General features: G+C 39.4%; 1 protein-coding gene across 1 annotated transcript in view; it reads right to left on the bottom strand.

Annotated features, from left to right (window-relative positions):
- LOC144958581 (uncharacterized) overlaps positions 1 to 15,000 on the bottom strand; it is a 60,459-nt gene that overhangs the window by 40,179 nt on the left and 5,280 nt on the right. The window contains exons 4-8 of the mRNA XM_078890655.1: positions 13,306 to 13,416; positions 8,167 to 8,248; positions 6,954 to 7,060; positions 3,413 to 3,511; positions 604 to 746 (exon numbers count right to left, since the gene is read on the bottom strand). Of these exons, the coding sequence (XP_078746781.1) occupies positions 604 to 746; positions 3,413 to 3,511; positions 6,954 to 7,060; positions 8,167 to 8,248; positions 13,306 to 13,416 (542 nt within the window). The remainder of the gene's footprint in view (positions 1 to 603; positions 747 to 3,412; positions 3,512 to 6,953; positions 7,061 to 8,166; positions 8,249 to 13,305; positions 13,417 to 15,000) is intronic.

Raw genomic sequence — 15,000 nt, 5'->3', positions numbered from 1 at the left:
AACTTCACACCCACCCAACACAAAAACGCTTCTTACTCAAACAAGAACATTCTATACATAATTTTGCTCGATAGCATGAGCTCTATTACAAAATGTCCAGTTTTTATAGCTATAGCAAAAAGAAATTAAAATCTGAATGAGAAAGGTGACGGTTGCATCGTAACCAATGTGACGATTTTCCAATAGGTGGTAAGGAGAGGGTTATAAGAGAACATTTTCATGAAGATAGACAAAATAAAACTGAGAATGGGGAAGAAGTATAAGAGTACCTAATAGGTTATGTTTTATAGCTACATCTACGGGGTAATGTAAATGTTGCTGCTCGATGCTGGAAGAAATAAATAACAATGTGAAATAATTTAATGTAAGCTTCAATTTAATTACGAAAGCAGATAGAATGGACGTTTCGGGTTTCCCCATTATCAACAAAGAGGATGAATGAATAGTGTTTTCATCTTAACAACGCCGGTACCACATCATCTCCTTCATCTGTAGTGTTTGTTGATAAAAGGGAAACCCGAAACGTCCATTCTATCTGTTTTCGTAATTAAATCAAAGCTTACATTCAATTTCACAGTGTTCTTTATAGCTACGTCTACTCACGTTTTGAGGACGACAATAAAGCTGAAAGCAAAAGCTGCCAAACTGGTCAACAAGTAAGCGAGTGGCAGCATGTACCCTCCTGATCCAATCTCTCTGGCGTTGCCATAGTAACCATAGAACATCAAGGAGTACTTGACAACACCCTGAAAGAAGTGAGAATGTTGATTTTGATAGAAATAGTCAGCTGAAAATCTTTGGAGCAATAGGCTTCAACAGTCTTGACGTCACTTCCCTCGTAATGACGCATAGTAACTTAGTAACTAGCTCTAAACTATCGGAAAAATGGCGGACGCCCTTATGAAATATTAACATTTCTCCGACGAACATTAAAGTGTATCCAGAGGAGAACAACATTATAAATATGATCATGTTTTGACTTTTATACATTCTGATCACATGACATATGAAACGTTCTAGCCATCATCATGAAGAATAAAAAGTACCGATTTTCTTTGTTTAGAACCACGCTGCTCGCCGTTGCTGGGCTACGTGACGTCAGACTACTGAATCCAATTACGGGGGCAAAAACCCCCCAATCTGAATAGAGATAAAAGCGCCTCCTCCTCCAAGAATATAAAAAAAAATTATTTATTGTGTAATGTGCTCCAGTGATATGACACTCGCTTTCAGATCGGAAAGTCCTGAGATCAAGCTTTGCTCGGAGCAAAGTTGAGTTCTTGGAAAAGGCTCTTCATTCACATTCTCTCACCGTAGTCAGGTGTAAAATGAGTTCCTGACCGTTAACAGCGTTGTCTCTGTCCGAAAAAAATGTAATATCGCCTAATAGGCGTCATGTAACGTCCTAGATGTTAAGCGTTGCTGTTGGACAGGGACTCCTTATAAAAAACTTTGAGCACGTTTAGTGGATATTGCTCTATATTAAAGCTCAAGGGTTTTTTTATCATTCGTCTCTCCAATCCGGATACCTCCGTTCTCAACACTTTGTCCGGATAACAGGGACATCCAAATAGTGGCATCATTTAAAAAAAAAAATACAAATAAAGAAGAAAAGAAATAAACCGTCCACAGGCAACCTATGGGGGGGGGGGGGGGGGGGTTAGCATGGCTCAGCAGTACAGTCTTTGTTTCGTACCCAAAAGGTACCGAGTTCGACTACCGCCTCGTTGTGTGGCCTTGTGCAAGTCGCCTCGCCCTAGGTCACATTTCGGCGCTGCACTGGTGCGGCTGACGCCTGAGTTATTCCAGTCTTCCCTTGGAACAGACTAAAATGACTAAATCAACCTTTGTGTACATCGTCTGGAAATATCAAAGCTTAATTTCAATTCTATATTATTTACAGCTAGTCAAGTTGAAAAAGCATGACATTTGAGAAAAGTTGCTGGATACCTTTCCCATACATCTGATCATAACTTCATGAAAAATCACCCGATTTACTTCAAATAAAGATTGAAATGCTCTGGGGAACATGTTCTTCTAGAAAATGCAAAAAAATAAATAAATTGCAAATCCAAAATGTTCACCTTCCGACTGATTGTGTCATGCACTGACACATATAAACAAAAATCGGTCACTCCAGCGTGTCGTATTGCATAGAGTGTTGGAATTCGGTGTGCTGGGAGAATCCAAGCGTGCCAAAATCAGATGCTCATGTTTTAACGACTTATAGATAGAATGAAGTTGACGCCACTCGAGTCTTTGTTATTGTTTTTTGCCATCCACGTTTATGAGTTATTCTCACTTGAAGACTTCAACAAACAACAACAGTCAACAAACCAAACTCATGCAACACACAGTCCTGAGGATGGCTGATTAGGCCTGAAATATCGATGTAGACTGACTCAAACATTGTGGTAAATATTAAAATAATAATTCGCTCCATTGCTACATGTCGAGCACTTTTCGTATCATATTTGTATCAAACACGATTCAATAAAAATTAAATTCGATATTTCTGACAATTCTAACGTTAACCACAGGCTCCAGCAAACGTTTGACCTTGACATTATGTCGATTTCAGAAGGTGGGTCACGCACTATTTAGGAAGAAAGCGATAGCCTGCACCTTATGGAAGTAGAGTAGGAGTGTTAGTGCTATGGATAAGTGGATAAGGTACTATGAAAGTTGCGGTCATAGAAAATAGAAAAAAAACTGTTTTGTGCAGAAATGTAAACGGAGTAGGGCTCAATTCTCACGAAATTCTCTCTTATATGGAATGACTGAAGAGGACGTCCATTAGCTCTTTATTGTTAATTTGACCGCCACTTGGGTGATTAGTTCTCACTAAATTCTCCATAGTGGTAAATGAATGAATGAAGAGTACGTCACTTAGCTGTTTATCATTGATTTAGACCACCAGTTAGGTGATTAGATCTCACTAAATTCTCTCAACCTGTCGATCGTACTGGAGGGCAGATCTGGACACTACTTTACTTAACCCAATCCTTACCAGCCTTCTTCAAATTTTCTCCCAGAACTTCACACCCACCCAACACAAAAACAGACATATCTTACTCAAACAGAAAAACAACAAGCACATTCTATACATAATATTGTTCGACAATATGAACTCTATTACAGAATGTCAAGTTTTTATAGCTATAGCAAAAAGAAATTAAATCTGGATGAGAAAAGTGACGGCTGCATCGTAACAAAGGTGATGATTTTCCAATAGGTGGTAAGGAGAAGGTTAAACACATACCATCAATAGACCACTAATGGTAACAAATGATTTTTGAGGGTTACTTTTGCGTGACTGACAGGCCTGGTGAGTATTTTACTGAAACGTATACACCGTCAATAGAGAAAAAGAGAGGTTATAAAATAAAAGTAATTTAATTACATCCCGTACCTCGGCATCCCAAATCGTCTTCAGGTCATAGGCCGTCTTTTTCTCTGCCTCTGGGATCTCTTTCCTGGTGCTTGAGCCGTGCTTCTCTCCAACCATCATCTGTAAACAAGACAATACACGTCACACATTTTACACACCAAGACGTATAATTTCAGGCTGCTCTCCAACCATCATCTGTAAACAAGACAACACACGTCACACATTTTACACATCAAGACGTATCATTTCAGGCTTCTCTCCAACACACCAAGACGTATCATTTCAGGTTGCTCTCCAACCATCATCTGTAAACAAGACAACACACGTCACACATTTTACACATCAAGACGTATCATTTCAGGTTGCTCTCCAACCATCATCTGTAAACAAGACAACACACGTCACACATTTTACACATCTATCCCATTTTCTTCCTTATTACTGGCGCTGATATGACCTTAATGTTTTGCAAACGCCGTAAAACCCTTAAAAAACATAAAAACAAACATGTATAACTTTGTTGTAACGTACAATAATTTGCATTGGTTTTAGAGTAATTTCATTACAACAATGAGCTGAAAACAATGAAATCCATTTACAGTGGAAAAACATGCATAGTCCACACAAGACTTAGATTCAACAATGGCCTTTAAAACCTAAATAATTGACTCAACAAATCTTTTTTGGATTATTTTATTCATAAGTAAATATTCCATCTAATTACACTTTTGTCCTGCTGATATGTCTACAAAAGGACAAATGCTAGACGTTCAAACTTTAAATTTCAATTTTCTCCAAACTTAGAAAATGTGACTATGCATGTTTTTCCCTCTTGCTCTTCATTTGGGTTATCAGACTTGCAAATACGAAGAGTAAGCCGTAATTGTGACTTCCAGGATGCAAAGGTTCTATTAATGGCAGCGATGAAACGCAGTCATCCACATCGGTCGTTTCACTTGCAGAAAAATAAAAACAACAAAAAACAACCCAGGCTGACTCCATTACAGAAACTATTCAAGTGCCTAAAGGGAATCAATAATTTATGGGAAAGATCATTCTCTCATTGCTGGTTATCAAAGGCGACTGGCCGGGGAGATCGTGACTATACCGTAGGAGCTATCCACGACCCCAAAAGAAAAAAAAGGCGCTTCAAACCTTAGTCTTACTACAGCCTTCTCGCTCCGACTTCTTGAGGTCACGGGTTCAACACACACAAACAGGCGAAGTTGTCGTACCAGTAAGGTCGCGGGTTCGATCCCCCATCGCCGCCGCGAAGTTTTTACTCTCTGTTGTGTTCTGGCCCTTTTCTACTTCTCACTTCATTTCTTGTTATTCTCTATTGTCTTTTGCCGCTTTCCTACTCTCTTCATTTCTTGTTATTTTCAACATAAATGCCTGCTCCACTCACTTTACTTGGTTTATTTTTTTTGTTGCCAGCCAAGGAGGTGATCTTTGGACCCTCAGTGATTATATTAAACATACGTCTGGTGCCAGCCAACGAGATGATCTTTGAACTCTCAGTGATTATATTACACATACGCCTGGTGCCAGCCAACGAGGTGATCTTTGGACTCTCAGTGATTATATTACACATACGTCTGATGCCAGCCAACGAGGTGATCTTTGGACTCTCAGTGATTATATTACACTTATGTCTGATGCCAGCCAAAGAGGTGATCTTTGGACTCTAAGTGATTATATTACACATACGTCTGGTGCCAGCCAAAGAGGTGATCTTTGGACTCTCAGGGATTATATTACACATACGTCTGGTGCCAGCCAAAGAGGTGATCTTTGGACTCTCAGTGATTATATTACACATACGTCTGGTGCCAGCCAAAGAGGTGATCTTTGGACTCTCAGTGATTATATTACACATACGTCTGGTGCCAGCCAAAGAGGTGATCTTGGGACTCTCAGTGATTATATTACACATACGTCTGGTGCCAGCCAACGAGGTGATCTTTGGACTCTCAGTGATTATATTACACATACGTCTGGTGCCAGCCAAAGAGGTGATCTTTGGACTCTCAGTAATTATATTACACATACGTCTGGTGCCAGCCAACGAGGTGATCTTTGGACTCTCAGTGATTATATTACACATACGTCTGATGCCAGCCAACGAGGTGATCTTTGGACTCTTAGGGATTATATTACATATATGCATGATGCTTATTTGTTCCTGTGTTCATTTTGAAAGCAAGGCTGTACACCATTGAACTGAAACCAACTTGTCTATACTTGCAGGTCTGATAATTGAACGCAATGGGCTTCAACAGTCGTGACGTCACTTCCCTCGTCATGACGCATAGTAACTTAGTAACTGGTTCTATCTAAACTGTCGGAACGATGGCGGACGCCCTTATGAAATACTTCTCCGACGAGCATAAAGATGTATCCAGAGGAGAAAAAACATTATAAATCGGATCATGTTTTGACTTATTTATACATTCTTATCACATATCATATGAAAAGGTTCTAGCCAGCATGAAGAATAAAAAAGACCGATTTTCTTTGTTTAGAACCAAGCTGCTGGTTGCTGGGCAGACGTGACTTCAGACTATTGAATCCTATTGTGAGCTTTATTATATAGTGTTATAATGAACAAGATTTAGCGTTGCTTTGAGAGTGGATATGTCCATTACAACAACGAGACTATAGAACGTTTGGTTATCAGACCTGCAAATAAGTGCACGTCAACTAAAATACATCCACTGTTCTTTATGGAAATATATTATAAAACTAAAGAAAAATGTTAAAAAATCACCGTCAAAAACAAAAAAAAAAACAAAAAAACAAAACAAACAAAAACAACAACAAAAAAAAACAAAGAACAACCTGAAATTAAAAAAAAACAAAACAACAAAAAAAAAAAAAACAACAAAAAAACAAAGAAAATAACATACAATGAATGAGAATATTTTGAGATTCAACTTAAAATAAAATTTCATTTTCTGCAATCACAAAAAGGTTGGGCAGAGAAAAATCGATGTGCGAATATTCTACTTCAGGTATCGATACAATAATATCACCCGAGGACAAAATTAATTAATTGTAATTTTAGAGCAGAAGCGACTGTCAATTTTAGATCTAATTTTCAAAAACATGATTATCTTCTTTTTTTTGGAATAAACTACAATAATAGTAATAATAATAATAATAATAATAATAATAATAATAATAATAATAATAATAATAATAATAATAAATAATAATAATATTAATAATAATAATAATAATAATAATAATAATAATAATAATGATAATAATAATAATAATAATAATAATAATAATAATAATAATAATAATAATAATAATAATAATAATAATAATAATAATAATAATGATGATGATGATGATACTACTACTACTACTACTACTACTACTACTACTACTACTACTACTACTACTACTACTACTACTACTACTACCACTACCACTACTACTACTACTATTAATAATAATAATAATAATAATAATAATAATAATAATAATAATAATAATAATAATAATAATAATAATAATAATAACAATAATAATAATAAAAGGAGTAACGTACTTCCGGTATGATGATGAAGCAGACGGGTAGGACTGCCAGCCAGAGGCTAATCCAAATCAGCCATCGGAGGAACGTGAAGTAGGAGGCTACTACTGACCCAAAGTGACCTGGGAATGTGTTGGAATAGAACATGACGAGCAACTGGCTTCAACGGTCGTGACGTCACTTCCCTTGTAGTGACGCATAGTAACTTAATAAATGGTTCTAAACTATCGGAACAATGGCGGACGCCCTTATGAAATATTACTTCTCCGACGAACATAAAAGTGTATCCAGAGGGAAAAAAACATTATAAATTTGATCATGTTTTTTTTTTTTTATATATTCTGATCACATGACATGTTAAAAAGTTCTAGCCAGCATGAAGAATAAAAAAAGTACCCATGATCTTTGTTTAGAACCAAGCTGCTTGTTGCTGGGCGGACGTGACGTCAGACTATTGAATCCAATTGCTTTAAGACTAAATCAGAGATTTCTTTACTTCCAGAAGAACCAGTCCACGTGAGTACCGACAGTGACCTATTGACATATTATACAAATCTACATATATTATAACTACTAAGATATTTTAATTCATTTTTCCCCCCAGCAATACGAAACTTTAGGATGATATTTATTACATGGAATTTGAAAGACACTATATTCGCTCTAAAGGTTTGTGCGGCTATGTGGTCTTGTGGTATGACAATCGCTTTCGGATCGGAAGGTCCTGGGTTCGAGCCTCGCTCGGCGCATAGTTTAGTCCTTGGAAAAGGCTCATTACTCACATTATATCACCGTACTCAGATGTAAAATGAGTACCTGGCCGTTAACAGCGTTGTTTCTATCAGAAAAAATTGTAATATCGTCTTACAGGCGTCCTACGTGTTAAGTGTTGCAGTTGTACAGGGACCCTTGTAAAGCGCTTTGAGCACGTTAAGTGAATATTGCACTATACAAAGGCTCATTTATTTATCTATAAAAATACCTTTTCGCTTAGGCATTCCACAAAGGAATATAGATAATCCATCAAACAAGATGTCTGATGTCAACAGGAATCACCCATGTTGTCCAAGTGAACAAGGGGGTTAATAAACTTGCTCAAGGGAAAAAAAACCCGACTATGCCTTAAGCGGGTTTCGAACCCGGGACCTTCCGGGTCACAGTGCGATGCCTCAACCACTCGACCACCAAATGGTAACGAAATGTCTATTCGAATGTGACTTTGACCTACTTTCGATCCTTTTGATTCGCATCTCCCAAGGCAGAAGAGCGGCAATGGCATTGACCATGTTCCTCCTTGTCTTGTCAATCAACTTGAAGAGACAGAAAACATAAAACAAGTTATTCCTGACGTCAAACATAAACATAAATTTACATTGAAATCAAATCGTCAATAAACAAATTTTATGTAACAATTGTATGAAAAACAAAAACAAAAAAACAAAACAAAAAAAAACAAAAAACGAACAAAACAAAAAAAACAACTATGCATCTTATTTGAAATATCAGTACTAAGAACGGTGGCATGAAAAAAAAAATAATTGAGATTTTATATAACGCAATATCCAGTAAACGTGCTCAAATCGCTTTACAACGGATCCCTGACCAACTGCAACACGTAATGTGTAGAATGAAACATGACGCCTGTTAAGCGATATTACAATTATTTCCGACATAGACAACGCTGCTAACGGCCAGGTACTCATTTTACACCAGACAGAGTACGGTGAGAGAATATGAGTAAAAAACCTTTTTCAAGGACTCAACTATGCGCCGAACGATGCTCGAACCCAGGACCTTCCGATCCGAAAGCGATTATCATACCGCAAGACCACATAGCCGCAATGGCATAAACGGTGGCATAAACATTGTATATGTGAGAACAAATATTCATATTAGAAAACTGATAACATAGTTATCCAATGATAATAAAACAGTTATTATTACACCCATTTATCTCAAAGAATCAAAGGTTCTATTATATCGTATTGATAATAACAAGAAATGAAGTGAATAGGAAAGTACCAGAAGACAATAGAAAATAAAAACTTCGCCGCGGCGATGGGTGCTCGAACCCGCGACCTTACTGGTACGACAACTCCGCCTGACAGGAGAGATCGTGACCCTACCGTATGAGCTATCCACGACCCCAAAAAAGTCGCTTCAAACCTTAGTCTAATTAAACCCTCTCTCGCCCGACTTCTTGAGGTCACGGGTTCAACACACACAAACGCCGCGAAGTTAGTTGGCCAGCATTTAAGCTTAATAAATAGCCAATATTTCTTATTGGACAAAAGCAGCCGTACAATAAATGCTCATTTTTTGAGTAACACGGGTCAATAAAAAATGAGCAACATAAGTTCACCAGTATGAAAGAATTACAAAAAACAAAAACAAACGGTGTTTCTTTTTTACGAAACCCGCCGAAACCCGCCGAAACCCGAAGAATATGGAAAGCAGGCAGCAGTGGGAAGTGAACCTGGGACTCAGGGAAGTGTACACCATTGAGGAGTGAACCTGGGACTGGGTTTCAGCGAGTTTCGGAAAAAAAGCAATTACATTTTTACGAAACCCGGCGAAACCCAACGAAAGCCGGCGAAACCCTACAATATCCAATAAAGTTATGGGAAGTAGGCAACAGGTGGGAGTGAACCTGAGTCTCAGGGAAGTGTACACCAGTGGGGAGTGAACCTGAGACTATGGTTTTCGGCGGGTTTCGACGGGTTTCGTAAAAAAGAAACACCCCAGAAACAAATAAATATTTTTAACCCACCCCCCCCCAAAAAAAAAACAAAAAAACAAACCCCCCTCCCCCCAAAAAATAAACAACAACAAAAAAAAAAAAAAAAAAGCGAACCCCCCCCCCCCAAAACAAATCAAAAACAAACAAACAAACCCCCCCCCAAAAAAAAAAACAACACCCCCCCCCCCAAAAAAAAAAACAAACAAACAAACAACCCCCCCCCTCCCAAAAAAAAAAACCCAACAACAAAAAAGTCAAAAACAGACAACAATAGAAAACCATAAAGGATAAAATGAAGGGTTCAAACCACGGGCATTTGATCAAAACAGCTTGGCGCTTGCCAAACGACTAGATAGATCATAAACCTGTTTTTTTTTTGGTATATTTTGGAGAATATCTAATGTTGACGCCATTCTTTGAAGCCTATAGCAACAATAAGTTTTACACCTTTGTGATTGGGGGATCGTAGCCCAGGGTGCGGCTGGTATTCTGCATTCGGTCTGAATTCCACAGGTAGGAATGGGGGGGGGGGGAGGGGGGGATCCTATAACGAATATTGTTGTAAGCTTCCATTTAATTACGAAAACAGATAAAATGGACGTTTCAGGTTTAGTTTCCCCTATATCGATCAACAAACAGGATGAATGAAACACTACCGATGAATGAGATAATGTGGTAGTGGCTTTATATTTCTCTCTCTCTCTCTCTCTCTCTTTCTCTCTCTCTCTCTCTCTCTCTCTCGAGAGAGAGAAAGAGAGACGCCACTACCACATTATCTCATTCATCTGTAGTTTTTCATTCATCCTGTTTGTTGATAAAGAAGGGGAAACCCGAAATGTCCATTTTATCTGTTTTCGTAATTAAATGGAAGCTTACATTCAATTTCACATTGTTGTTTATTTCTTCGAGCTTCGAGCAGCAACATTTCCATTATAACGAATATTGAACACGAATAATGAGTACCTGCGCTGAACGGGAGTAGAGTCTTTAACTCTCTCCATACCAGCCATTTTCAGGATTTCCCCAAAACTTCACACCCAACTAACACAAAGATATATTTTTTATCACTCAAACACAAAAGCGGTAAAGTTGTTGCGATACATAATTTCTGTACCAAAACATGCTCTACAACACACTGTTCGTTTTCTTTAAATTCTATGATGTTCAAAAGAAATTTGAATAAGAAAAATGTTGGTTGTATCGTAACGAATGTGACGATTTTCCTATAGTTGGTATGGAGAGGGTTAATGTATCAATAAAAATACGAATCTTGATTTAATGTGTGCTTGGATCCCAGCTGATTTAGGTCTAATTTTATTTTATTGAAATCAAGTTTTATTACTATCGACATTTCGCAGTTAATCAGAATAAAACTCACTCACGATAATAAACAGATAATTAACTTTAAGTTTATCCATGATATAAAGTAAGTTGGTCTTTTTTTAAAAAAAGTGAAATTTGGTATTGAAGAGAAAGAGAAAGAAAGAAGAGAGAGAGAGAGAGAGAGAGAGAGAGAGAGAGAGAGAGAGAGGGAAAGACGGAGGAGAGACATAGAAAGAGAGAGGAGAGAGATAGAGAGAGATAGAGAGAAACAGGAGAGAGATAGAGATAGATAGATAGATAGATAGATAGATAGAGAGAGAGAGAGAGAGAGAGAGAGAGAGAGAGAGAGAGAGAGAGAGAGAGAGAGAGAAAGAGAAAGTGAAATATATGAATATATCATCCGGCATTCGGCACGATTTTTTGTGTCATCCGCCAAAGTCATGGAGACAAAATATTGTGAGATCTATTAAGACGCAATGCAAATTATAGGGAAAGGACGACAACTTTTAGAAATCCTCGCATCGTGAAAACTACTCAGTCTGACAGCGCCAGGTGACCACCATGTAATATGAAAATAAAAAAACAGACAAAAAAACTAAACAAAAACAAAACCCAAAAAACAAAACTCCCCCCCCAAAAAAAAAACAAAACAAAAAACAAAACAAAACAAACACACACACACACACAAAAACCACAAGCTTTTATATAGCGCAATATCCGCTGAAAAACAAACAAACAAGAACTCGACCTTAAAATTAGAATACAGATTTAAATGACCCTCATCTTGGAAAAAATTATCAAACGCATTACAAAGGGTCCCTGACGAACATCAACACGCAACATATAGAATGAATGACGCATGGCGCCTATTAGGCGATATTACCAACATTTTATTTACGACACAGACAACGCTGTTAACCGCCAGGTACTCATTTTACGGCGAGAGAATGTGAGTAAAGAGTCTTTTCTAAGGACTCAACTATGCGACAAACAAGGCTCGACCCCAGGGCCTTCCGATCCGATAGCGAGTGTCATACGACTAGACCATATAACCGAGCTAGGTCGAGGTGACTTGCTCAAGGCCACACACACAGCGCAGCAGTGGGGGATCGAACTCGGTACCTTTTGGGGATGAAGCAAAGACCGTACCGCTGAACCACGCTGAGTCCAGTGAAGCCAGAGTTGTGTAGATCTTTTCATCACTTACCCACAACAGTCAATTTATATCGATTTTGTTTCGATCTTCCACCGAAGTCACACAGAATACCCCCCCAACCCCCCCCCCCCCGCCCTATCCTATGGCTTACCTGATTCCACCGCCCTGCTGATATCACACTCCCCCCCTCCCTTTCCCCCCCCCCATGATTTATCTGATTCCACCCCTTGTGATATCACACTGTCCAGCACCCCCCCCCCCCCCACACACACTTCATTGTTTACCTGATTCCACCCCTACTGATTTTACACTCTCCACTCCCCCCACCCCCCCTTTCACCCGTGGATTACCTGAATCCACACTGCTTGCATCGGACTCTCCGCCCCCCCCCCCCCCCCCAAGGTATGCAGGAATCCACCTATGCTGATATCACATCCCCTCCCCCCCCCCCATGGCTTACCTGATTCCACTTCTGATCATATCACACTCTCCCCCCCCCCACTACCCCGCCCCCACTCCCCCCACTCCCCCTCCCCATGGCTTACCTGATTCCACCTCTACTGGTACCCCCTGAACCTTGACAGTTTTCCCTCCACTTTCTCCAAGTAACATCGAGCCTTCCTAAGCACCAACATCTTCTTGAACATCACACTCTCCACCCCCCCCCCCCCCCCCTTCCCCCATGATTTACCTGATCCCACCTCTGCCTTTATCACGCTCGACACCCCACTCCCCCCATCTCCCCCATGGTATGCAGGATTATCACACTCCCCACCCCCTTCCCCCCTTGCCCCAATGATTTACCTGATTCCACATCTGCTCATATCACACTCTCCACCCCCTCTCCCCCTACCCCCTTCAATCCCTCCCACTCTCCCCCCCCCCATGACTTACCTGATTCCACCTCTGCTGGAACCCCCTGGACCTTGACAGTTTTCCCTCAACTTTCTCCACGTAACACCAACATCTTCTTGGACATCACACTCTCCACCCCACCCCCCTTTCCCCATCTCCCCCATGGTATGCAGGAATATCACACTCCCCTCCCCCTCCCCCTCCCCATGATTTACCTGATTCCACCCCTACTGTTATCACACTCTCCACCCCTTCTCCCCCTACCCCCTTCAATCCCCCCCCCCATGGCTTACCTGATTCCACCTCTGCTGGTACCCTCTGGACCTTGACAGTTTCCCCTCCACTTTCTCTACGTAGCAACGAGCCTTCCTAAGCACCAACATCTTCTTGGACATCTTCCAAGTCTGAAAAAAACCCGATAACATACTTGAGCTTATTTTATATAAATATATAGCGGAATATCCCCTAAATGTGCTCAAAACGCTTTACAAGAGGTCCCAAATCAACAGCAACATCTTCTTGGACATCTTCCAAGTCTGAAAAAAACGATAACATATTCCATTTTTTTATATATATAGCGCCATATCGATGAAATGGGCTCAAATCGCTTTACAAGGAGTCCCAAATCAACAGCAACGTCTTCTTGGACATCTTCCAAGTCTGAAAAAAACGATAACATATTTCAGATTAAAAAAAATATATAGCGCAATATCGATTAAATGTGCTCAACTCGTTTTACAAGGGGTCCCAAATCAACAGCAACATCTTCTTGGACATCTTCCAAGTCTGAAAAAAACGATAACATACTTGAACGTATTTTATATATAGCGGAATATCAACTAAATGTGCTCAAATCGCTTCACAGGGGGTCCCAAATCAACAGCAACATCTTCTTGGACATCTTCCAAGTCTGAACGATAACATACTTGAGCTTAATTTATCAATAGAGCAATATCCACTAAATGTGCTCAAATCGCTTTACAAGAGGTGTCTGACCAAACAGCAACACATAACATGTAAAACGAGACATGACGCCTGTTTGGTGATATTGCATTTTTTTCCCACAGAGACAACGCTGTTAACGTCCAAGTTCTCATTTTACACCTGCGTACGGTGAAAGTTACAAGTTATTTTGCATTTGTTTTATTTTATTTGTTTTCCACGTTAATTTGTGTATTGTTGTTCTGACGAACCAGAAACGTTCCTTGTATGTATCGTTCCTATACGAACCTCTCCATTTTCACTCTTTCGTGTTGTCTACTTGATGGCGCCGGTATCAGACCTTTGTCTTGGCGATATTCTGAAAACTATTCTATTTAAAATTGAAGAAAAGTCTTGTAAACGACGTATATATATATACAGGTCTGACATCCGAACCCACTTATGGGCCTGGTTTAATATTATTGTAATGTACAATGTTTTACGTTTTTTTTTAGATTTCCATTAGACAATCAGACGTGCAAATAAGTTCACATCGCTTGTGATTCATCTTAGATTCAAATACGTTTCAACAGTCGTGACGTCACTTCCCTCGTAATGACGCATAGTAACTTAGTAACTGGTTCTAAACTATCGGAACAATGGCGGACGCCCTTATGAAATATTTCTCCTACGAGCATCAAAGTGTATCCAGATAAGAAAAACGTTATAAATCTGATCATGTTTTGACTTTTATACATTCTGATCACAAGACATGTGAAAAAGTTCTAGCCAGCATGAAGAATAAAAAGTACAGATTTTCTTTGTTTAGAAGCACGCTGCTCGCCGTTGCTGGGCGACGTGACAGCAGACTATGCGGCTATGTGGTCTAGTGGTATGACACTCGCTTTCGGATCGGAAGGTCCTAGGTTCGAGCCTCGCGCTCGGCGCATAGTTGAGTCCTTCAAAAAGGCTCTTTACTCACATTCTCTCACCGCACTCAGGTGTAAAATGAGCACCTGACAGCTAACAGCGTTGACTTTGTCCGAAAAATTGTAATATCGCATGAC

This window comes from Berghia stephanieae, chromosome 13, assembly GCF_034508935.2.
Source record: "Berghia stephanieae isolate SIO BIC M18660-M18661 chromosome 13, UCSD_Bste_1.3, whole genome shotgun sequence".
Taxonomy (NCBI): domain Eukaryota; kingdom Metazoa; phylum Mollusca; class Gastropoda; order Nudibranchia; family Aeolidiidae; genus Berghia; species Berghia stephanieae.
The sequence above is the reverse complement of the archived record's forward strand: the minus strand, read 5'-3'. Positions and strand labels throughout refer to the sequence as shown.